At 49.8% G+C, this 25,998-nt stretch overlaps 1 protein-coding gene across 1 annotated transcript in view; it reads left to right on the forward strand.

Annotated features, from left to right (window-relative positions):
- Window positions 1-25,998, forward strand: part of Ksr2 (kinase suppressor of ras 2) — a 359,063-nt gene that overhangs the window by 132,179 nt on the left and 200,886 nt on the right. Inside the window, exon 4 of the mRNA XM_059249748.1 lies at window positions 15,077-15,590. Within this exon, the coding sequence (XP_059105731.1) occupies window positions 15,077-15,590 (514 nt within the window). The remainder of the gene's footprint in view (window positions 1-15,076; window positions 15,591-25,998) is intronic.

The raw sequence follows: 25,998 nt of genomic DNA on the forward strand, positions 1-25,998 counted from the left end.
GTGCTTAACTCCCTGCATTGTTTGGCAGTCCTGAGAGGGAGGGAGGGAGGGAGGAAGGGGCATCATTTTTCCTGCAATTGCTTCAGGAACGGAGATACTTTTGTGTGGGAATTAATAATCATCAAATAGGTCAGGTAAACATCCCATAATTAGGAGGTGTGGACAATTTGTCAATTCAGGCTTCAGAGTGCAATTATCAGTCAAATGACTCTGCGACCCAGCAACAGAGCTGTCCCCAAAGATCCCATTACTCTCAGATCAGGGGTGGGATGGGGGTATGAATCTATTTTTCACTTTTATGTGGACAATGGTGCCCCCTTGTCAGAGCTGGGGTGAGGGCTAATATCTCACGCCCTCCAGAGCCTCAGACTTGGACCTGGAGTGTGGACAACCTGGATCCCATAGACATCAGACTGGTCTGGGTCAATTGTGGAGGTGAGAGAAGAAGGTGGGTGGAGCGAAGGCAAAGATGGGCGGAGCAAAAGAAGAGGTGGGTGGAGCGAAGGCAAAGGTGGGCGGAGCAAAAGAAGAGGGGTGGAGCGAAGGAGGTGGGCAGAGCGAAGGAGGAGGTGGGTGGAGTGAAGGAAAAGATGGGTGGAGCGAAGGAGAAGGTAGGCGGAGCAAAGGAAGAGGCAGGTGGAGCGAAGGAGGTGGACAGAGTGAAGGAGGAGGTGGGTGGAGTGAAGGCGAAGGTGGGCGGAGCAAAGGAAGAGGCGGGTGGAGCGAAGGAGGTGGGTGGAGCGAAGGAGGAGGTGGGTGGAGTGAAGGCGGAGGTGGGCGGAGCAGAGAAGGTGGGTGGAGTGAAGGAAAAGGTGGGCAGAGCAAAGGAAGAGGTTAGTGGATCGAAGGAAGAGGTGGGTGGTTGCTAGTTCTTATAGGCTCTTCCAGGCTTTGCCCCGGCTGTAGTCATGTGACTTTCTGGTCATCTCACATAGAGAAGTCAATGACAGACCAAAGAAACACTTCCATCAGTGAACCAGTGAGGTCACCGAGGTTTCTCACAGGAGCCTGGGGAAGATCTGCTCATTGACAGAAGAAAAGCTCACCTCAGCCTGGGCGATGACTTGAGACGGCTGTGTCCCTGGAACCCATTGCACAAGTTGCAGGCAGCTCCACCGAAGAGACTCCTTGCACCCTAGCTGTGGTTTCTGATTCACAGAATCCAAGGAGGGACCCTGAGTCATGTTAGTTTCCAAATCCTCCCCCTCTCCCTCCAGGAGGCACCCTTCAGTCTGGAGTAAAGAACCACAGTGTCACCCTCTAGTCAACTGGAAGTCAGTATTGAATTATCACCCCCATTTTACAGATGGGAAGTTGAGGCTGGAGAGGAGTTTCTCGCTGTGGTAGGGAGATCCCTGCCCCCCCCCATAACAACACACATGGAGTGTAGAGAATGACTTTTAGTACGGAGTCAATTCCCTTCTTTACCACGTGGGGCCCAGGAAATAAACAGGGCAGGCTTAGTGGAGAGTACCTCTACCCACGGAACCATTTTGCCAGCCCACATCTCCTTACTCACATCTCATCACAGAGTGGAGAGACTTTACCGTTGTGGTTAATGAAGGATCTTGGGAGAGGGAAGGGCATGGACCTTCTGAGGCTGGATGGAGGACAGGTGGCAGACAGAGACGTCTTGTCTGAGGTATGAGAGAGGAAGCGCCAGAACCACGGGCATGAGTGGCCTTTGATGCTGGGCAGGGCAAGGAGACCACCTCTCCCTCAGACCTTCCAGAAGGAACATACCTGTTGACACCTTGGTGCTTATAGTAAGATGCTGTGAACGTCTGGCAACTGGGGTGTCACAATGGTAGCTGGAGACGGAGCGAAACCCACCTATGTCAGGGTTGCTTGGTACCTGGCAGCTGGAGATGCTTGCCTTTGGTCCCTGGCTGGGGGATGGCTCAGCTCACGTTTTCTCCAGCAGATGTAGCCCAGCCCCATTCTGTCCCTTCCTACTCACCATTTTTCACTATCTCAAGAGAGGGTCTTGCCTATGGAGCCCAGACTGGCCTCAGATGTGTGACCTTACTGCTTCCGTGCCCCGAGAGCTGAGTGACAGGCATGCGCCATCATGCCCAGCTCTCTCGCCTTTACAGAGGCCACTTTCTATTGAGACACCCCGATGTGCCTGGGGAACACTTTAAAGAAACTTCGCAAGAGGCACCAAAATGCATCAGTGTCACATCAAGGGAGGAGGTGGCTTACCAAGAGCTGGCCTTGAACTCCCTCTGTAGCTCAGGAAGATCTTGAACCTCCTGCCTCAGGATCCCAAGTAGCTGGCGTGATGGGCTTGGACCACCAGGCCGTGTTCATTTTATCCTTAAACACAGCAGCTCTCACTTAGCTGGTGGTAAATAGGGAGTCCATTAGCATTTTTTTTTCCTGTTACTGTACTCACTTGTTGAATTGCTGACTGTGCCCGCCAGGGGTCACTGCAGGGGCTGGATGGCCCGCCACCTCACTGGATGCTTTTCCTTGATTTTGCCCATTTGGGTGCCTCCCCCCCACCCCAGAGTCCCTCTTAATCACCTCTGTAGCAAACATAACGGGAAAGAGTTCTGGGTTCAAATTTTTACTTTTTCATCTGGGCTAGTGCTGAGTCCTTTCCTAGCATACAGGAGACCTGAGATTCAATTCCCAGCAACCCCACCCCCTCAAGAAAACATGGGTCTCACAGTCCTGAAGGCTGGGACACCCAAGAGGTATCTCTTGCGTCTGTGAGCCTCTGGCAAAGGCTCCCGTGTTCCAGCATGGCAGCTGGTGTGCCATGGAGAGATGATGTCGCATTTCCTTTCCTCTTCTTAGGAAGCCACAGATCCTCTCATGTGACCTCTTGGAACCCTAGTTATCGCTAGTGTCAGCCAGCTTTCTGTTCACCGTAACAACTGTATGGGATAAAACCTCCCCGTCTGTCACGGGCCAGTCCCCTTACGTTAAGACTCGTGGTACGGCAGCATGTTGCTGTGGGAGCCTGTGGCAGAGCAGAAACTACTTACCCTCGCAGGAAGCAAAGGAGAAGGGGAGAAACTGGGACCCCACAATCTCCATGGAGAGTATTCCCCAATGACTTGAAGACTTCTCTTTTGGCCCTGCCCTTTAGCTGACCTCCCAACCCATTCTTTAACACATAGGTCTTTGGGAAGGGAGACAATTTGTGTGTGTGTGTGTGTGTGTGTGTGTGTGTGTGTGTGCGCGCGCGCGCGCGCGCGCGCGCGCGCATTGGTGTTTTGCCATGTGTGTCTGTGTGAGGGTGTCAGATCTTGGAGTTACAGACAGTTGTGAGCTGCCATGTGGGTGCTGGGAACTGAACCTGGGTCCTCTGGAAGAATAGTCAGTGCTCTTAACTGCTGAGCCATCTCTCCAGCCCCGGGAAGGGAGACATTTAATGTCCAAACTATGTCCTTCCAAAGCGCTACCTCTGAATAACACGATTCCAGTACTTGGACTTTTGGGGTGCATATACTTTGGCTCTGATGAGCCCATCCAAGTGTGGTATCCTAACTCCCGAATCAGGCCACCCTTAGGGCTCATCACTCAGGACGGAATTATGTGGACCGTGACATTTGTTTTGCTGAATTCTACCCACGTTGGTTCTGCGCCATTCTGTGATTTTTATCAGTTAGAGAGGTTTAATTATTTGTGAGCCCAGAGGGATACTTTTAAAGACACATTTGTTCTTTATCTCTGGGCTCTGGGGCACGAAGTTCTAAAAATAGCCTTTGAAGCTCATTGCTCGGGAAGCTGGGGCCTCAGTGGCAGGTGGGGAGCAGGGATAGAGTGGCTGTGGGGAACTTGCTTGCGTAGAGCTCGAGGTTGGCACTAACTCAAGTTAGTGCCAACGTTGTGCCCGGACCTGAGATGTTAGGAACAGACAGGAAGTTCCAGGATGTGACCTCTGACTTGCAGGGGCTGGAAGTCTGATTGCAGGTGTGTGGTAGGTTCGCCACTCAGAGATGAGTGGCTTTGTGTTGTTTGAGGTGGTCATTGGGACTGTGAGACTGCATGTGGCATCATCTTTGGCATAAGTCCTCATCACGGTGGCCTGTGGGTCCCCTTGATCCAGTCCCTCGGCTCACCCCACTGTCTGTGCTCCAGCCCATGGGCTCTCAGGTTTTTCTCCAGCCTGTCACATCCTTGAACATGTTGGCTCCGGGTTGGACCCTTGCTCTTCCTTCTTTGCCTAATTAACTGTCACTCATCTTTCAGTTGCAGCTCCTAGGGACCGTCCCAGGAAGACGGTCTGGTCTCCACTTCCGCTCGGTGACATTGTGACTAACTAATTAATGTGGGATTTCCCACTTTCTGTTACCTCTTCTGGGTCTGTCCTTGACAGCCTGTGTTCAACAGAAAGATCACGACTCTACTTATGTCATTTCAGATGTTTTAGTGGTTATATTAAAAAGAAAAAAAAAAAACCCAAATCCAACTGCCAAGTATTCCTATGGCCGTAAAAATACATCATGAAACATGTCATTTTCACCATTCTGAGTGAATTCTGCGCCGTGAAGAGCAGTCACATTGCTGGGATATTACCCTCACCATCTCTCCCTGGAAATTTTCCATCGTCAGAAACAGAAATCCCTTTCAATCCCTTTTACAGGTTCTCATGTAGCCCAGGCTGGCCTCCAACTTACTATGTAGCTGAGGATAGCCATGAACCCCTGCTCCTCCTGCCTCTGACTCCAGGTATATGTCAGCACACCCAGCACAAACTGTAACCCTAGTCAAAGATCAGCCCCTGCTCTAGTCCCAGGTAGAACAAAGTCCATTTTATACATTTGACTGCACAAGCAAGGATATGTTAAAATGGGTTTGTGCCTGCATTCTTTCCTAAACATGCTGCTGTTTTTTAAAAGAAATTGTTATTATCGTTTTTGTGGAGGGAGCATGTATGCCATGACACATGTGTGGAGTTGATTTTCTTCTCCCACCTTGATATTGGCTCCAGGAATTGAACTTGGGTCACTTGGCTTTTGCAGTAAGTACCTCTACCCACTGGGCCATTTTGCTGGCCCAGCATTGTGTTTTCTAGAGTCATCGGTGTGTGCGTGCGTGTGTGTGTGTGTGTGTGTGTGTGTGTAAAGGCCAGTGGTCAACCTTGGGAATTCAAACTCAGATCTCTGGCCCCATTGGGTTCTATGTCCCCGAAAGACCTTATCTAGAAAGGGGCTGAATCTAGATGTCCTCTAAAAAGTCCCCTGTGGCTGCCAGGGGTCTGCGGTCTATGAAAGGCGTTAAACAGGTTAGTCCAGGTTTATCCAACTCTCTCCTCTTGGAGTTGCCTACATCCCTTTCTGGCTCTGGATGGAGACAGTGTGGATAAACTCGAACACACTGAACTCCTGGCACACCGGGCTGGGACACTTTGCTGGGGCTGTCTGTGGAGGGAAACTGAGCCACCAGGGCAGGTGGTGGCCCTGCTGAAGCTGCATGGCAGGGAGCTGGAAGACAAAGGGGTTGGGAAAGCCTCTCCCTGCCACTCATCTAGAGATAAAAATAGCGAGCCTTGAGGCACCCGAGGCCGTCTAATGTCGCCTTCAGCTCTCTGGAATCTGCAGACACGAGCAGTTGGAGAACTAATATAATGTGTGTCACTCAAGGGAGGCAGAGTATTAGACTGACGGAACGTTCTGGAATTAGCCCTGTCTCAGAGGTCAGCCTTTTCCAGTCTGGCTCCTCCGGACACGGGTTTTCTTCTGTGGTTTTCATGGGTGCTGTGCTGGACAGGACCCCCTTGCTAATGCCCTCACATCCCTGCCTAGACGCCTGTGTGGCAGCCTGTCTGGGAGTGCCGGATGTGGAGAGAGGGATGGCTGTCTTTAGGATGCAAACCTAAGGAGGCAGAAATAAAATACAGACACCATTCTTCCACCTCTAGCCCCCAGGCCTCCGTGTCTCTAGGTTAGCCACCTGGGAATGTCTGCCATGAGTAGAATTCTGTTTATGGTAAGGTCTTCTCAACCTGCTTTCTTCCTAAATTAAAAAATGGGCGGTACAGGTGTTCCCCTCTCACCTACAGTTCTGTGTTCTGCAGTTTCATTGACTCATGGTCAGAAATGTTCAATGGAAAAATCCTTGAACCATCCACGTGTTTTAGGTTGCACACTGTTCTGAGTAACACGGGCAAAGCCTTGAGCCATCCTGCTTGCCTGTCTGGGATGAGGAGCATTCCTCTGTGTGACAAGTCCATGTTGTGTATGCTACCCTCCTCTTGGTCATTTAGATGCCCTCTTGGTTATCTGATCTGTTCTTGGGGTGTCTATGCTGCATACACTACCCTCCTGTTAGTCATTTAGAAGTCCTATTCATTTACCAATCCTCTGTTGGAGTGTCCCTGATGTGTGTGCTACCCTCCTGTTAGTCATTTAGAAGTCCTATTCAGTGATCCTCTGTTGGAGTGTCCACGATGTATGTGCTACCCTCTCATTCATTATTTGGATGCTCTCTTGGTTATTCAATCAGCTGTGGGGGTGTTGCAGCTCTTTCATTCAAGTAACTTTTAGTACTGAATGAGATGACCCCCAAAGCAAAAGTGTGGTGATGCTGGCACAGTGGACATGCCAAAGAGAAGCCACGAAGCACTTCCTGAGAGTGGAAAGACAAACGTTTTTGACAGCGTAAGGAAAGAAAAGGACTCACGTGTGGAGCTTGCTAAGAAGGACAGATGGAGGAGGAGGAAGTTTCTACCATTGTTGCTGTTGTTCCGTGGTCGCAAAGCTGTGACCACGGAGCATGGAAGTCCTTGCTGACATTCTGTGTGGGTCTGTGAGTGTCTGGACATCTGTGTGGTCATGGCCCAGATCCCCATCACTAAGGAGCACAATGATCACATGGCAGTGACCGTTGAATCTGTGGCTCTTTCAAATCAGCCATTTGACTCAGTTGTCAAATATATATTGAAACAAGATCTGACTTATACATCAAGATGAAGTATGAATTATAAGCAAATACGTAAATATAAGTAAGTGCTAATTGCAACTCTGGGTGGCAGGCCCTGGGCAGGGTGGAGGTGGGGATGCCAGTCCAGATAACTCGTCTTGAGAAAGAGTCCAGCCAGCAAGATGGATGATAAACAAGACACCTGCATACAGCCAATTCTCACTCTTTGCGGCTTCTACAGGTGTGAACTTAGAAACTTTCTGAAATGTATTTATCATCCCAAATCAAGAGTTACACATACCGAGTGGCGGAACCTTCCGGTGTTTGATGCACATGTTCCCAGCTGGGATGAAGCAAGGTCACACTCCACTGTTACATGTTGTAGCTCTTAGAATATGTGTGATGTTCTTACTGACCATCCACCTGACAGGAACTCGAGTAACCTTGGAGACAAACCTCTGGGCATGCCTGTGTAAAATTATCTAGATTATGTTAACTGAGGTGAGAATACCCCCGCTCCCCGCCTCCAGTATGGACTGAGCCGTCTCATGGGTTGCGGTCCTGGACTGAATAAAAAGGAAGAAGTGAGTTGAGCCCCAGCGCTCACCTCTCACTGTTTCCTGACTGTGGATGTGAGTGGTTAGTGCATTTTCCTGCCGCCATGCCTTTGCCATAGGTGAGGGTGAGTGGGATGCGCAGGGATGGATAAGGATGTGTGGGGGTGGGTAGAAATGGGGGAGGATGGTGGTGATGGGTGAGGAAGATCAGGATGGGCAGAAATAGGTGAGAATGAGTGGGGATGGATGAGGATGGATGGACCAAGTCTTTTTTAGATTGGTGGTGGTGGAGGCGGCAGCGGGGTGGGGGGTGGGGGGGTGAGTGGGTGGGTTGGGGGAGCAGGGTGTCTTGGAGCAGTGGTTCTGAACCTGTGGGTCGTGACCCCTTTGGCAAACTTCTATCTCCAAAAATATTTACATGACTGTTCATAACAGTAGCAAAATTACAGTTATGAAGTAGCAATGAAATTAATTTTATGGTTGGGGGGGTCAGCACAGCATGAGGAACTGTATTAAAGGGCTGCAGCATTAGGAAGGCTGAGAACCACTGCCTTGGAGGCTCAGTTTCCCCATCTGACGACACACGTCTTGGATCTCCAACATCAGATCCAAGTATCCAGCAATGGAAACACACTAAAGCCGGCTGAAATAGGTTTCCAATTTTGGATATGTGATCCTGGGGCTGAGAGGATTGACTCTGACATGGTGGATATTGTGTCCCAACCAAGAAACAGGCTCTGCCATCAGACCCCTGGAGCTGAGTGGGATCTCAGCCTCAGACAAGTGACTCGACTTTTTCTCAGAGCTTTAATTTCCTCACCAGTCTCACAGGATAATAACGAGAGTGTAATGAAGTAAGGTGGGAGGGGGAGAGGAGGCAGGGAGGAGCCTGGACCAGAGTCAACACCCAGCGTCTGCTGCTGTGCCCACCAATAAACCTGCTTTGCTAAACACCCACCAGGATGGAGATGATGCTGATGGTGGTGATGATGCTGATGGTGGTGTTGTTGATGCTGATGGTGATGATAGTGATGATTATACTGATGATGGTGGTGATGGTGGTGGTGATGGTGATGATGATGATGATGATGATGATGATGATGATGAGATCAGCTGATGGGAAAAAGTGAGAACCACTGCATGAAGCTGGTGGGAATGAAGAGTGGTGCAGCCGATCAGCAAAATGGTACAGTGGTTTCTAGGGTGGTTAGAGAGCATTACCCCTTGGCCTAGCAATTCCACTCCTACTTTATGCTCAAAACATTGGAAACAGATAACCACACAAATATTGGTTCCGACACGTTCCCCACAACACTGCGAAAGTCAACACAGTGTTCTGTGTCCAATGGCTGTTGAGTAGAGAAACAAGCTGTGATGCCAATGTCGACCTCAGTCTTGAGAAGGAAGTACTGGGCCGTGCTGCAGTGTAAATAAATGATGCAGACTGAGCCAGACCCTAATCACCATGCATGACACGATCTACTGATAGGAAAGATCCCAGAAGGGCAAATCCACAGAGACGCGAAGCCATGTCCTAACTGTCAAGGGCGGGAGACAAAGAGAACAGAGGCTGACTGCTGATGGGGACAAGGCTTAGTTCTGGGTACGGGGTTCATCTTGAACTCCCTCCGTCGAGGTAGCCATGACACAGCACTGTGGACATCCTAGATGCCAGCGGGCATCACACTTGAAAGCCCTTCTGTGGGGCTGAGGAGATGATTCATTGGGGAATGACCAGCTGCGCAGGCTTGAGGGTCTGGTTACAGCAGGTGGCGTGGAGCCCCTCACCTCATGGCAGCCAGAGCAGAGGACAAGGCCAGGAAGAGGCTGGAGTTGAGGTACATCTTTCAGGGCACCCCGAGTGACCTCCAATGAGGCTCCACCCTCTGTAGCTCCATGGGTACTTCATAGCCTATTCTGAGTTAGGATCCAACAGTGGTTGAAGCCATCAGATCGGATCATCCCTGGAAAAGCAAGACAGATATGGCCAGAAGCATGCTGGGACAATCTCCTGAGCAGTTCTTATTTCTTATTTAATGAACTTGGCTGTCAGGGTTATGATCACAGTATATGCTCAGCAAATAGTAACTGCTACCAGGATTATTAGTGGCTAATAATAATAGGAGCTAATCTCTCTCTCTCTCTCTCTCTCTCTCTCTCTCTCTCTCTCTCTCTCTCTCTCTCTCTCTCTAGTGTACACATCTGTGGGTAGAGAGCCCTGTGGTTGGCCTCAGGCATCTTTTTAATCTTATCTACTTGGGGCAGTTTGCTGTTTAGTTGAGTCTGGCTCACCAGTTTGCTCAGGGAATCCGGTGTTCTGCCTCCCCAATGCTGGGATTACCTTGGGGCTGCCACACCCAGTCAGCTTTTAGTTGGATTCTGCAATCAGTTCCTGAGCTGGTTAATTTTAGTCAAATTGACACAAACTAGAGTCACCTGGGGAGAGAGACCCTTAGTTGAGAAATTGCCTCTATTAGATTGGCCTGTGAGCATGTCTGTGGGGGTATTTTCTTAATTGATGTGTTAGGGTCCAGGTCACTGTAGGTGGTGCTACCCCTGGGCAGGTGGCCCTAGGCCAGTGGTTCTCAACCTTCCTAAGGCTGTGACCCTTTCAATACAGTTCCTTCATGCTGTGGTGACCCCCAACCATAAAATTATTTTGTAGCTACTAATTTCATAATTGTAGCTGCTGCTGTTACGAATCATAATGTAAACATCTGATATGTGCCCCTCCCCCAAAGGGGCTGAAACCCACAGGCTGAGAACCACTGTCCTAGGTGATACAAGAAAGTGGGCTGAGCAAGCCATGGGGAGCAAGCCAGTAAGCAGCACCCCTCCATGGTCTCTGCTTCAGTTCCTGCCTCCAGGTTCCTGCCCTGCTTGAGTTCCTGCCCTGACTTCCATCAGTGATGGACTGTGATGGGGGAAATGTAAGGCAAATACACCCTTTCCTCCCCAAGTTGGTTGTGGTGTTGGCCACAGCAGCTTAAAGCAAGTGAGGACAGGGTCTGATGTTTGTGAGGCAAGCCCTTTATCGACTGAGTTAATCTCTGTAACCCCGGAGAATAATTTTATACAGTATTTTTAGTGTGCCTCTGTCTGCCCTGTAGCTGGTCACATGGGGTCAGCCATGGAATTTTCCACTTGGGGCTTCATGGTGGCGCCATAATCGTTTTGGACTTAGGAGCCTTTTAGATGTTTGGATCAGGGATCAGGGCTGCTTAACTCATAATCATAGAAGCTGCTGCCGCGGTTTCTATTCTTTAAGTTACTGTGAGTCTGGAAAAAAAACATCTTCAAGCCATATCTACAGATCCTGCTTCCCCGCTGTAAGTTAGAATGATTTAAACAGCAAGCACTTGGAAATATGCAGGGGACTTCCAAGCTCCAGTTGGCAATCCTGGAATGGTGAGGGTGGGTCTACCCCTCCCCAGCTGCCTCTGAAGGGCTGAGGTGTGTGGCTCTGAAATCCAGACAACTTCTAAGCCAGGCACTTGCCTGTTTATATGGTTTCAATGGAATGGGACAAAGCAGTCAGACACTTGCCTAGACTTTCTGAAATCATTTTCTCTCTCTCTCTCTCTCTCTCGAATGGCTTTTTACTTCTCCAGTCCCTTATCAGAGAATGTCAAAAGAAAAAAAAAACACCCTATGCCTTGAAATGCCTTTAATCAGTCCTCAGACCTTTCATTTTTTAAAATCTATTCCCTTCTCTCCGCCCATCTCAAGACTTGAAATAAAACGATTTTTCCAGAAACGAGTGACAGGAGGCAAGGGTGACGATTAATAACCCCGGAGCCCATGCCACCACACCTTCCCTATTTAAAATGAAAAATTACCTTCTCTTCCTTTAGACTTTATTAAAAAGAGGATCAAAAGTGGGGGGGTTCTGATAGCATACAACCCATCATCGAGGTGCTTCTGAAGCCTCCGTGCTTTGGAGTCGACTCCGCTGGCTACGCAGTTTGGAAAATGAAATAAAACTGTGCACGCACTTCTTGGGTCCCCGAACTTCTGATTTTTGAGCCTTCGGGTGTGGAGAGGAAGCGGATTTGCCTGGGACGAGAATGTGCTGGGGGTGGTGGGCTTCCTTCCTTCTTATCTTTTTAACTGTGAAGAAATACTTCAAGAGGATGACTCCCTGAACCCAGTGGAGTGTCTGTCTGTCTGTCTTTGGAGGAATAGTGGGTCTTGGGAAGCATTGGGTCCCCACCTGGCAGCAGGATACTGTGTGGTAATGGGGCAAGTGAAGGCATTGGTCTCCATCTACTGAGGGATTTTGATCAAGTCCTCTCACTCATCTAAAACTTAAATAGACCTCACCTTCCAGGAAGACAGAGCAACTGATCCCCTCACTCTGAGACCAGCCACCATTTCCCAAAGATTCTTTTCCTTCCCATTTGTTATATTTTAAATGATGTATTTGTGTCTGCGTGGGATGTACACGTGAGTGCAGGTGCTCTGAGAGGCCAGAAGAGGGTGTCAGATCCCCTTGGGGCCGGAGTTACAGATGGTTGTGAGCCTCCCAAGTGGGTGCTGGGAACTGAACTTGCGTCCTTCATGACAGCAATATCCTGTTTTGACCGTTCATCCATCTTTCTACACCCAGCTCTTACCCCTGTTTGTTTAAGACAGGAACATGGGTAGTTCAGGTTGGCTTCAAATTTGCCACTTAGCCAAGAATGACCTTGAACCCCTGGGCCTCCTCAGTGGGGTTCCAGATATACAGTGTGAGTCAGGGTTGGTTGGTTTGTTCGGTTTTGAGACAGGGTCTGTCTATGTGTAGCCCCGACTGCCCTGGGACTCACAGAGCTCTCGCCTGCCTCTGTGCTGGGATTAAAGATGGTGTGATATGTCAGTTTTGATAACTCCTCCTCAGTGTTTAGCACACATGGATCCTTCCCCTGGGGGGCTTGCTAGGGATGTGGTGCTTTAACAGAGCAGCACACTAGCACAAGTCCACACACTCACAGACCCCAGGGCTTGGAGTCAAGCAACAAAGCTTAGGCTCCACCCTCTCTGGGGGTCTGAGCCCCACTTCTCCCTCCCCTGGTTTGTGTGGACTAATTCCCTAATCACATCCTGAGGAAGCCTCCTTCACTCCCCTCTATCCTCTGACTCCGTCTGTCCTTCTTTCCCCCTTCCTGTTTTCGTGGTGCTGGGTATCAAACCAGGGCCTCAAACATCCTAGGCAAAAGCACTATCCCTGAGTCTCATCCCAAGCCCTCCAGTTTCTTAACCAAACTGTTTGTTTTGGTGGTCTGGGACAGGGACTTGCTGTGTCATTGGGGCTGACTGAAGATTTTCATTGGGTACTTGTGGAGCCACATACAGTTGTAAGAAAAGGTCACAGGGGGTACCTGGAAGGCTTCGCTCAGCTTCTGTCAATGGTCACGTCTTGCTAAATGATAGATGTACAACCAGGGTACCGATACGGATGCAGCCCAGCGATCTTGCCCAGACGTGCCCAGCATTGTATGCATTTGAGGTGCGTGTGAGTATGCATTCGGTTCTGTATAATGTCCCACAGTGGACTCCCGTGTCTACACCACTGTCAAAATAATGAATGACATATATCTCTTATGTTGCTATTTTATAGCCACATCTCTTCCTCCCCTCCCCTCACCACCCCCCCACCTCTGGCATCTGCTAATCATGTCTAAAGAGTTGTTTTCTGTAAGGCTAGGGAAATGGAGTCAGAGCCCTTTAACGTTAGTCCAGTTATAATCCCTGGAGACCCACCTGAGCTCTGTGTGTGGGTCCTCGGCTCCTTCATGCAGCAGTGTTGTGGCCATGGTTTGTGTGGACCATCTGTTAGCCGCTCACCATCACTATCACACACTGTTTCCCTCCCTGTAACCACGTGAAAGGCCTCCAGGAACTCATCTGCTTGTCCCATCAAGTCTGGGTCCATGTTGGAGTCAGGTATTAAGATTGTTCCATAGGTGGGTAGTTTGAATGTCATTGGCCCCCCAAAAGCTCACAGGGTGTGGCACTATTAGGAGGTGTGGCCTTGTTGGAGGAAGTGTGTCGCTGTGGGGGCAGGCTTGGAGGTCTCCTATGCTCACACTAGGCCTAGTTCAGCTCACTTCCTGTTGCCTGCACAATATGTAGAACTCTCAGCTCCTTCTCCAGCACCATGTCTGCCTGCATGCCGCCATGTCCCACCATGATGATAATGGACTAAAGCTCTGAACTGTAAGCCACCCCAATTAAATGTTTTCCTTTGTAAGAGTTGTTGTGGTCATGGTGTCTCTTCACAGCAACAGAAACCCTGACTAAGACAATAGGCAAGCATCACCCTTGGCAATCTTTTAGAGCAAACCCTGACGTGGTTGGATGTTGGGACCCATAAAAGGCAGGGACTGACTGCTTTGCTTTGTGAAGTCTTTGGGGGTATGGGCTTTGCAGCCATGAGGCAGTGGAAGGCAAGGCTGCTAAGTGGGGAGAAAGCAGGGAGATTTCAGTTTTGTTTGTGAGGGCCAAGTGGTGTGATTGGATGTCATAAATGTGCCTGCGATGTAGCACACGTGTGTACTGATGTGCGTGTGGTATAATGAGCATCAGACATAGTGAACATGAGGTCTATGTGCATCTGATGAAACATGCCTGTGCTATAATGTACTTATGGGCAGTGTGTGTCTGGAGTAAGGTGCACGTGATGTGACATGTGTATGCTTTAATGTGTTATGGTCTGATGCGTATATGATGTGGTGTGTGTGTGGTGCAGCATGTCTACCATAGATCATGTATGTGCTGTGAGGTCCCTATGATGGGACGTGCTTATGATATGAGGTGTGTATGATGCAATACACAGGGCATGAGGTGTGTGCAGACAACAAGAGGTGTGTGTGATGCATCGCATATATAGCGTGAAGGATGTGTGAACACACCATGTGAGCCACATACAAGGTAGTCAACACAAAGTGTGCGGTACATCAAGGTGATAGATACACAGCATGAGGTGTGCAGGAGGGGTGTGTGTGTGTGTGTGTGTGTGTGTGTGTGTGTGCGCGCGCGCGCGCGCACATAGCATGAGGTGTGTGTGGCCTGAGGTGCATGGAGGCAACATGTATGTCATTTACTTAATGTGCAGGTGCCAGAGCATGCACGTTGTGTAGGGCGCATATGTTGGAAGGTGCATTTGATGCAATGTGGTATACTGAACCCATGAGGTGACCTGTGTGTGCTGTAAGGTGCATATAACCGACCTGTACACCATGTCAGGTGTAGAGGATGTGTGCTGCATACTGCATTGTGTACATATGAAGTAACCTGTGTGTGCGGTCAGCTGTGTGTCGTGGCATGGCGTGTGAAAGGGTATGTAGACTGTGTAAAGGTGCACATGATGCATTGTGCTGAGTGTAACCTGCTGTGATGATGTAAGATGCTCATGGTGTGATGCACATGTGGTAAAGTAGGGGTGGCGGATCTCTGCCCACGGAAGCCCGCCTCCTTTCTTCTGGCTTACCTGCATCTGTCTGTCCGTGCGATGTAAGGACTCACCTGCTGTGACATCAGATATGCATGATGAGACACATGCGTGGTGAAGAGTGGATGGTGGATCTCTGTCCACAGCAAGCCCACCCCTTTGCCCCTTCCTTACCCGTGTCTCTCTCTGTTCCTTTGCTCCTACCCAGGTGGGAATCTCTCCAAACAAGACTGGATCATCCAGTGGCCCACCACGGAACCAGGGCAGGACAGCAACCCTGTGTGCCCCCCGGAGTCCAGCCCGTGGATCCGCACCCACCTCTCCCAGAGCCCCAGGGTCCAGTCCAAATGTGTCCAGCCCTTCTGTCATGCCAGCCCTACACCTGGGACCCCTGTGTACACCCACGTGGACAGACTCACCGTGGATGCCTACCAGAGCTTGTGCCCGCCGCCACCCCTGGAATCAGGCCACCGCTCCCTGCCCCCGTCACCCCGGCAGCGGCACGTAGTCCGCACCCCACCTCGCACCCCAAATATCGTCACCACCGTGACCCCTCCTGGCACGCCACCCATGAGGAGAAAAAACAAGCTGAAACCTCCGGGGACACCACCACCCTCCTCTCGGAAACTTATCCATCTGATTCCCGGCTTCACAGCGCTGCACAGGAGCAAATCCCACGAGTTCCAGCTCGGGAACCGTGTAGACGAGGCCAACACACCCAAGTGAGTGGGGTCAGTGGGTGCTCTGGGGTGGCTGAAGCCCGGGAGCTGCTCCTCCGAGGAAGCTGGAAACAAACGGTTGTGTGTGTCTGTGGGTCTAGTTAAAGGAAGGTGGCTTTGCGCGGTGTGTTCTGGGAAAGTAGGTTGGGAGGAATTTTCTGGAGCTGGCAATTACTCTTTACAGGATGGTCTTTAATATTTCTGAGGGCTGGTAGGGCATATCACAGCTTGAGGCTAAATTTAAGCTGTGGCCCATTTTAGTAGATAAGACTCACTGGGATGCAGCCAAGCCATCCCGTTAGTGTTGTCTGTGAGTACTTTTGGGCCACAATGGCAGGATTGGGTATGGCCCACTGAGTCAGAAATCCTTATGCTTTGGATGGAGGCAGAAGGGGGCTGGCCCCTGCAGGGTCTCCCTCCTGCTGGCCCCAGAAATAGGTAAAAGTTACATGGTAGCCTTGAAGTATCCAGTAGGCATATTAAAATGAGTTTTAAAAAAAAATAAGCTATATGACTCTACCAAAAATAATTATCATTCCAACATAGCATTAACGTAAAGTGTGGTTATTAAGGTAATTCTTTGTTCTTTATGAGGTCTTTGCCATCCAGGAGGAAGTCAGGGGAGTGGGCAGAAGGCCCCATGTGGATGTGGGGGCTGGGCACATAACAGAGACCACACCAAAGAATTAGGCAAGGAGTGACGTCACTCATGACCTCTAAGGCAGAGACCACCTGAGTGCTACTCAGCAGTGTGAGGAAGTGAGGCAGGACCCCTGCACACAGGGGAATATTATTCAGCAGTCAGGGGGTGGGAGGGCACTTCTGATGTCTGCTGTGACTTAACGGAGTCGAGTCTGCAGACAGGAAGTAGAATGGTGGTCTGCTGGAGTTAGGGAGAGAGAAATGGGGGGCCAGTATTCAGCAGGTACAGTATTTGGGATGAGGAAATTCTCTGGTGATGGTTGGTAGTGTCATTTACACAACTCAGGAAGCTTTTTAATGCTCTTGGGGGCTACATTAAAAACTGCGTCATATAGTTAATTTTCATGTTAAGTTCATTTTGCCACAAACAAGAGAGTTAGGGTCCTGTCATCCACGGGTTCACAAACTGTGAAGGGCCAGGCAGTGAATATGGCAAATATTTTTTGGCTGTGCCAGCCGCATGGGTTTGTATTGTCACTGCCCAACAACCAGAACAGCCTGTCCACAGCAGGTAAGCAAATGTGCGTGGCCGTGCGCCAATAAAACTTTATCTGTAAACACAGCTTCCAGCTGGTCTTGGCTGTGGTTTGTCTTAAGCCCTGGTGGAGAAGTTGTCTTCCTTCTGAGGTGCTGTAGAGAGGAGAGGGCGATTGGATGAAGGCTGTTCCAGCAGCTGGGAACCCGGCCTTGGAGACAGAAATCCCTTGGTCCCTCAGATGTCGAAGCAAACGAAAGAGGCTTTTCTCATCAGAATTAGAGTTGATGTTCATGGTTTCATGAGATCCATAGAGGCTGGGGCGTGGAGACCTGAGGTGAGGAGGTGGGAGAGAGTCCCAGGAAGGCTGGTGGGGAAATTACCAAGGACAGTGGAGAGAGGCCTGGGGTCTACCTCTCGCCATCCCTGTGTGAACTCTGAAGTGACTCTCACTCATCAGCCTGCGGAGTGTCTGGACCTATGGCATTTTTAAAGAAATATTTTTTAGTTTTTAAAATTAAAATATAATTACAGCATTTTCACCTTCCAATCCTCCCATGCACCCCTCATCCCCTTGCTCTATCCTAAGTTCATGGCGTCTATCTCTTTAAAATAAAAAATGTATGTATTCCTAAATATATAAGTATGCCCGCTGAGTCCATACAATGTTACCTGTATGTGTAAGTTTTCAGAGCTGAGCATTTGGTATTGGATAACCGATTGGTGTGCTCTTCCCTGAGGAAGACTATTTCTTCTGCTCCCAGCATGCCTTAGTTATCTGTAGTTCTTTGTCTAGGGGCGGGGGCCCCAGGAGACCCATGGCACTTAAAAAAAAAGATGTATTTATTTGTTTTATGTACGAGTGCTCTTTCTGCACATACACCTTTATGCCAGAAGAGGGCGCCAGATCTCATTACAGATGGTTGTGAGTGAACATGTGGGTGCTGAGAATTGAACCCAGGTCCTTTGGAAGAACAGCCATTGCTCTTAGCTGCTGAGCCATCTCTGTAGCCCCAACCTATGGCATTTTATCTGCACATGAGAGGCTGTCCTTCTGTGTTTTCAAGGCCAGCTTTTCTCCAGGAGACCTTGACTTTGTCTGACACACCAAAGCCACTCCTTCCTCAGGACCCGGCCCCTTTCGGGGGCGCTGGGATTCCGTATCAGGATCTAGCGGATCGGAAAAGCAGCAAGGAGAGGAACTGTGGTCACTGAGCTCTAACAATGAATCTGGGGGGATAACAACCGCTGATGCTCAGCATGTTTGGAGCTGGTCTTGGCTTCCACCGGGTCGTGTCCTTGGGATCTTGGCGTTGACCCTCGCTCCGCTCTCCTGTCGGTTGGAATATGTTCGTGCTTTCACATCTGAGGTTAGGAGCCATTAGTAGATGGCGATGTCAGCTTCATGGGCTGTGACCAGCATTGTAAAGAGGAAATTGATGGACGTAGAGGAGAATATATTGGGAAATATGGTGTGGTGCAGGAGTCAGGATTGCTTCTGTGGGACTTGTTCACACCCATGAATACATACAATATACACATATATGCAAATGAGTGCACTCATATATATACATACACATACAAATGAATGTGCACACATATATATATATACATATACACACATATGGAAGTGAGTGCACACACATACATACATACATATACAAATGAATGTGCACAATATATACACATACACACATGCAAATGAGCGCACACACACCTATATACATACACACACATATGTGCACACATACATACACATTTATACCCACATATACAAAGGACTGCACACACACATACACACAAACACATATATGCACACACACATACACACAAGTACCTATACACCCAAGCATGGATATGCTTTTTCTGCCTTGCTTTCCCCTCTGAGAGCTCTTACTACTCAGGGTGGCTTTGGTTCTAGAATGATCCCCACAGGAAGTAGGTGAGAGGGCACACCTCCTCCCTGCTGGGCACGGTCTCCATGGGAACTGGCATGGTGGTGAGGCGGAGCATGAGGTCACGGGTCTTTCTGAGGAGAAGGGAGGCCCCAAAACTGCCGACTCTGTGACTTCTCAAGTGTGCACTCTGGGAGGCTTTGGATCCGATCCAAACCGGTCTGGCGTTCAGCTGTGGCACACGGGTGGCACTTGGCACACGGGTGGTGTGAAACGTGTGATCAGGGAGGGTCCGAGTCCTCTCTCCGGCCTCTACAGGACGAACCGGTCGGAAAGCAGAAAAGCAGAAAAGTGGGCTGGGGTGTGACCCAGCTGCTAGAACCGTTCTAACACTTGTAGCTCGACCCCCAGCACTACGTAAACCACATGTAGTGACACATGCCTGTCACCCCAGCACCAGGAGGCAGAGGGTCAGGAGGTCAGTAAGAGCCTCGGTTGCTCAGGGAGTTCGAGACCGGCCTGAGCACAGGAGAGCTTGTAAAAACAAAATCAGAAAGAAAACAGTAAACAGAGGAGGACTCGAGTGGGAGGGGCCGTGTGATGGGCGGGGCCGTGTGGTGGTGGGCGGGACCAATGTGGTAGGCGGGGCCGTCACTTTCCTGTCTGCAGCCTCGGGAGAATGTTGCTGTCTTCATTTTTTTTCTTTCTTTTTTCTTTTCTTTTCACATTTACTTGTTGGCGTCACTGAAGACACATGTGCGTGTGAAAAGGAGGGTCTGTTCACCGAGAGGAATGCTGGGTACTAAGGAAGCTTAAAAAGTTCAGGAAGGGGGTTGGGGATTTAGCTCAGTGGTAGAGCGCATGCCTAGCAAGCGCAAGTCCCTGGGCATGGAGGTCTGTCCTGTGACCTTTCCTTTCCTCAAACAATTACATTAATTAATTAATTAATCAATCAATCGTGTATGTGTGTGTGCGCATGTGCGTGCGTGCGTGTGTGTGTGTGTGTGTGTGTGTGTGTGTGTGTGTACATGCACACCACAGCATGCATGTGGAGATTAGAAGACAGCTGTTTTTTGGGAGTCAGTCTTTCCTTCCACTGCATGTGTCCTGGGGATCAAACTCAAGTCATCAGGCTTCCTGGCAAGCAACTATTTTTAGGGCCGCGTGTTGCTTCTGCTCAACAAGACCTTGAAACAGCGAAGGCAGAGAGTGATGAGGAAATGCCTCCTCTACCCCTGCCACATACGTGTGCTTGAGTACATGCATACACGGACACACACGTATACTCATATACACACATTAATGAACACACATGGACACACACATGTGCACTCACACACATACATGAACGCATATATACACATGAACACACAGGAATTCTATAACTTTTTGTTCCATTTTTTTTTTTTTTTTTCGAGACAGGGTTTCTCTGTGTAGCTTTGTGCCTTTCCTGGAACTCACTCTGTAGACCAGGCTGGCCTCGAACTCACAGAGATCCGCCTGGCTCTGCCTCCGAAGTGCAGGGATTAAAGGTGTGCGCCACCATCGCCTAGAACATCCTTTGTGTGTGTGTCTACTTTAGAACCGTGTGTTCCCGTGGGGCCAACGGCTCAGGCTTTCCCTGGCCCGAGGGGAACCAGGCTGGGAGGATCCAGAACCACTGACTCCTCCATCCTGCTAACTCCGATTTTGTGCCCTGTGCTTTCGTGGTTTGGGAGAGAACAGCCCTGGCCCAACCATCCATTATGCAAATTAGGTTTTGGGAGAGAGATTCTTGTCTATCTTAGAAATTACGTGCGAGTGTTTAAACTCAGCTACTCACACCTACGGATCGCGGTGCTAATTACAACAGGGCGGGGGGGGGGGAGCAGAAGTTGGGCGACAGCCTGGCTTCCTGTTCCCAGTGGTTCCTTGGATGTTGGTCTGATGCGGACTGGAGGGGATCCTGGGGTCCAGGGCCGGTGCTGGCGTCGCTTCCGGTCCCTGGTCCCCGTGATGAGACTCGTTCAGTGGGCGTGAGAACCGTCCTGGTCTGGGTCCCAGGGCTGTAGAGTCCTCCTCACGTGTTTAAAGTTCACTTGAGAGTGTCCGTTCCCCCCACACCAGTCACAGCCATGCTGCTAGGCCACCAGGGACTTCGTGGGCCTGGGGCCTCCTTAGCCGGTGCCAGAGGAGCCAGGAGGGCAAATTCTCACTGGGAAGGGAGGGAGGGGCTCACTCAACCTGAGGCTTCTCCTGAAAATCCTGTCCTGTAGACTTGCTGCTCAGTTCTCACCAACATTTTCTCCTGCCCTCCCTCCCTCCCTCTCTCCTGTCCTTTCCCCATCCTCCTCCCTCCTGTCCTCCCTCCATCCCTCCTCCCTCCCTCTCTTCATCCTCCTCCCCTCCAGTCCTCCCTCCATCCTTTCTTCCCTCCCTCCCTCCCTCCCTCCATTCATCCCTCTTGTCCTCCCTCCATCCCTCCTTCCCTCCCTCTCTTTATCCCTCATTCCCTCTTCTCCATCCCTCCTCCCTCCTGTCCTCCCTCCATCCCTCTCCCCCTCCTGTCCTCCTTCTTCCCTCCCTCCTCCCCCAATCCTCCCTTTAGCCCTCCTCCCCTCCAGTCCTCCCTCCATCCCTCCTTTCTTCCTTCTTCTCGTCTCCGTCTTCTTTTCTTTCTCTCATTTCTTCACCCCAAAGCTCTGGGGATCAAGTCCAGGGCCTCTCTCAGGGCAGACAAACACCGTGCCGCAGAATTTCTTGGTGATTTCTAATCACCGGTGTCTTTCACGAGGCTTAGGATCCAGAGATTCGGAACATGCATCCCATCTAGTCGTCACTTCCCAGAAGGCTTCTGTGGAGACTGGTTGCTGAGCCTTGTTATTACTCTGCATAGGAAGTTCTGAGTCCTCTGCTTGCCCTTCAGTGTTGATAAATGCCCCTTTTTCAATCCCAGGCCCCGGATTGGACTCCGAGGAAACAAGACATGGTATTCAGGCGTGAAATTAATACTGTCAGGTGAATCAATATGAGAATCAGATTTGGAAGTAGAGAGAGACACAGATCTGTGGCTGTCACCCTGGCCTCTGACTGAGCAGGCATGTGCAGACAGGTTGGCCATGGGTGGCCATGTAGCTGTGCTTTTTGCCTTCTGATGTGACGATCTGGACCCAGGGACTTGGCCATGCCAGGCAAGTGTTCTACCACAGCTCCCTCTGGGTAGGTGCAGATTGCCACCCAGGCTCCTTCAGCTGGCTTAGAAAGCCTCCCTGCTTTATCTTGGAGCCACAGGAGGTTAAGTTTGAGGTTGAAGTCATGGAGAGGCTCCAGCTGGCCGTGATTTTGTCCCCTTCTATAGGGAGGATGTGCTGAGGAGTTGGTGACACCCACCAGCCTCGTGTGTAACCAGTTATAGCAGTGCGGAGTCTTGTACCTAGAACCTGTGACCATGGGGACATGTGTCACTGGGTTGAACCCAACAGTTATTGAGTGTGAGGTGTGCCTGACCCTCTGCATGTTGTAGCTGACAGATTCTCACAGCCAACAGGAGAGCTAGTCAGCATGGGCTGAATGTCCTGCGTCTGGGATGCTTGCATCCGGAGGGGGGCGGGGACAAGGTGGGTGGCGGTTCAGACTTTGAGGTTTTCAGAGTCTCGTGTGCACAGTGCACAGTGAGATCTCTCGGAGGACTAAAGTCTAAAAATGAAATCCTTTTGTATCTTATATGCACCTTAAACATACAGCTTGAAGGTAACCTTATACCTCATTTATTTATTTTATTTTATTTGTGTGAATGTATGCATGTGTGTGTCTGTAAGACAGACAGCCTGGGTTTGGTTCCTCATGTGTCATCTACATCTTCGAGGCAGGGTCTCTTACTGTCCTGGAGCTCACCAAATCAGACCCTGGTCAGCGAGCTTCAAGGATCCACCTGCTGAACCTGATCTGCACCTCCCCCACCCCCACAGCTATCAGCATGCAGCACCATGCCTGGTTGCATTTCTTTACTTTTTTACATAGCTTCTGGGGATTGAACTCAGATCCTCATGCTTGCCAAGCAAATAGGTTATGGACTTAGCCATCCTCCCAGCCCTTTATACTACATTTTAAGTAAGTTTGCTTGTGAAACCAAGTTTGCATGCCCTGAAGGATCGATCATACCCGAGCTGTCATGTGAAATACTCAAGGAGTGTTAGATTTGGGACAGTCGAACATCCTGGATGCTCACTGACTTGTAAAAACCTCATTGCATTTACGTAGGATTCCCAGACATGAAATCAGCTCGGGGTTAGTTATAAAACCTACTACAGCATGCGTGGTTGCTATGCTGGGTTGTTCAATAACGTCTGCAGGAAGGAGGGCTCTGTGCTCAGCACAGGGTTCTGTCCAGGAGTCGTTTTGTTTTGTGGTTGTTCAACACCTCCCATGCAGCCCTGTAGTCTCTGTAGGCGGTGTAACTCCAGCAGCTCATACTCTGGAGACCAGTGTCCGGCCTCGACCACGCCCTCTGCTCCAACTTCATTACACATTTGTTGCTTCACAGCTTTGGGGGTCCCTCTCCCCCCTGGAATAGCATTCAGTCGGGTTGTGGGGCAATGGAATGTGGATCTAAAGACCCACATCATGTCACTGCCTTTTGTAGAAATGGAAAGTGACACAGGTTTTTTTTTTTTATCATTTATGTGCATGCAAGTCTGTGTGTGCATGTGTATGTGTCATTGTGTGTGCATGTGTGTGTGTGCAGTGAGTGTGCTTGTGTGTGCACATATGTGTGCATGCATGTGTGTTTGAGAGTATGCACAGTGTGTAAGTGTGTGTGTGTGTGTGTGTGTGTGTGTGTGTGAGTGTGTGAGTATGCATGCATGTATGTGTGTTTGTGGTATACTTACCTGAACATGCGTGTGGAGACAGGAAGTGAGCATTGAGTTTTCTCTGTCATGTTCCTCTTACTCCTATGAGGCAGGGTCTCACCCAAAGCCTGGAGCTGGGCTGCAACCAGCAAGCCCCAGAAATCTTCTCGCCTCCTCCTATACCCTCCCCCATCAGTGCTGGGGTTAGGGGTGTATACCCCTGCATCTGTCTTTTTATTAAAATGTGAATGCTGGGGATTTGAACTCAAGTTCTCACGCTTGCTCAACAAGAGCTCTCTCTTACCTGCTAAGCCGTCTTCCCAGCTCTGGTTAGTTTTTGATTTGGGTTCTTAACTATGTCTGGATTTGAGATCATGGATCTCCTTGCCTCAGGACATTGAGGATTGAGCACAGAGGTGTGTCCCTGTGTCTGCTGGAACTTGAGTTTATATCGCTGTGATTTATATCCCTGGAGGAGAGACAGGGTGCTTGCCTATTATGGGATAATGATTTAGACTTACACACTGCGGGGCCTAAACAACTATGGGAGGATTTAAGAGCCACATGAGATAATTTAATACTTAAAATTATTTAATATTTTAATGTTATCAGAAAAAAAACAGAGATGACATCTAGTGGTATCATCAGGTGGTATTTGATATTTACAATGAGGTTTTATAAAAAGTCAATTTAAAGAAACTGGTGAGCTAACTGAGCTGATAAAGGTGTCTGCTGCCAAGCCCAAGGACCCGAGTTTAATCCCTGGGGACCCACGTGGTGGAAGGAGAGAACTAACTCCCACAGATTGTCCTCTGACTTCCATATGCATGTAAGCCACCCCCAACAAATAAATACATAAATGATAAATATATTTAAAACTAAGAAGAAACAGTCAAGATACAATGTACAGGAGTATGAAAGTGTCCCTGTGTAACACAGTGTCTGTTACAATGAATATACTCAACAGAAGTGAGAACTGAAAACACATACACATACACACACACACACACACACACACACACACACACACACACACACACAAACACTCCTCCACCTAAGTCTTAGCTTTCACTTGAGGGTACCCTGTGTGATTATGGTGCTGGGATTGCCTATGGAACCACCCACCCGTTGATCCTATGGGCTCGGCCCTGCTGCTTACGTGATCCCAGGGGCTGCCGGGCCACTGACGGCTCAAGGGGTCTGTGTGGCTTGAGGATGAGTCTCAGGACCGAGACTCTGAGAGACAGCTGCTCAACAGTGTACAGAAAAGTGGAGGCAGCCCCGAGGTCTTGGTAATTGTCGGTAGGATTTATGACTTCTTTTTATCTTGTTCTGTGGTAATCGGGTTGAGTTTTTCTTCTCCTTTCCCCTCTGTGCTTGGCCAGTGGTGCCAGCCTTCTGGGAGCAAATGTCTCTCGCTTGCCAAATTAAAAGCTCCAAATTTGTTCACTCTGGAGCATCGAGCCATTGCTGGGAGAGAGGCTCTGCTCCCTGTCTGGCTCTTCGACCTATTTAATAGGCTTTGAAATGAACCTTTTAGTATAATAGATGGGAGGCATCAGAATTCCTTCCGAGGCCAGCTCTGCCACTGTGCCTGGCTCCCAGATGGCACTCTGAGTCACGGAGGGGCAGCTGCTGGGGACTTTGATTTAAGATAGTGGGTGACTGATAGTAGTTAGGGTGGAACAGTCACATTGAGGCAGATGGGACTGGATCTGGGGACAGCTGAGGTCCTCAAAATACGGGCAGAAACTGGAGGCCATGGTGGTGACGCTACCCTGAGTCAAGGGTGTGGCCTCGGCTCCCAGACACAAGGCAGCCACGAAACAGGGAAGATTATCTTCATGATGGGTACTCAGATGCACGCTCTGGACCAGAGGACAGTTCTGGGTGTGTCCTGAGATCAGTGCTTCTGCACCCCAGATGGAAGCTGTACACCAGGCGGGGCAGCTTAAGGAAGGAGGGAGTTGCTTTGGCTCTCAGTTTGAAGGGCAACAGCCCATCACTGTGGCGTCACCATAACAGCAGGAGCCTGAGGTAGCTGGTCCTAACTTAGGAAGCAGAGAGAGATGAATGCCGGCACTTGGCCCACAGTCTCATGTTTATTCGGTCCATGACACTAGTTCTACAAGGTGGCACCACCCAAATTTAAAACTGGTCCTTCCACCTCGGCTAACCCAGTCTAGAAACTCACTCACAGACCTGCTCAGCAGTGTGCCTCCTAGGTGATCCTTCATCACAGAAGGCGGCGCTCTGCTTGGGGCTCTCTCCTGTGAACATGCACATGTCACAAGTGTTTGAGTGCCTGGGTGATTGTCCCACTGAATCTGGCTACACTGGTTGGCCAGTGACTTGCCGGGAACCGATCTGTCTGTCTCTGTCCCTTTCCCCCATCACTGGGGTTACAGATGCACACTGCCACCTGGCTGTTTACATGGGTGCTGATGATCAAGCACAGACCACTGAGACGTCTCCCCAGCCACCTAAACAACTTTTTATGAAGATCACGA

This window comes from Peromyscus eremicus, chromosome 23 (genome assembly GCF_949786415.1).
Source record: "Peromyscus eremicus chromosome 23, PerEre_H2_v1, whole genome shotgun sequence".
Lineage (NCBI taxonomy): Eukaryota > Metazoa > Chordata > Mammalia > Rodentia > Cricetidae > Peromyscus > Peromyscus eremicus.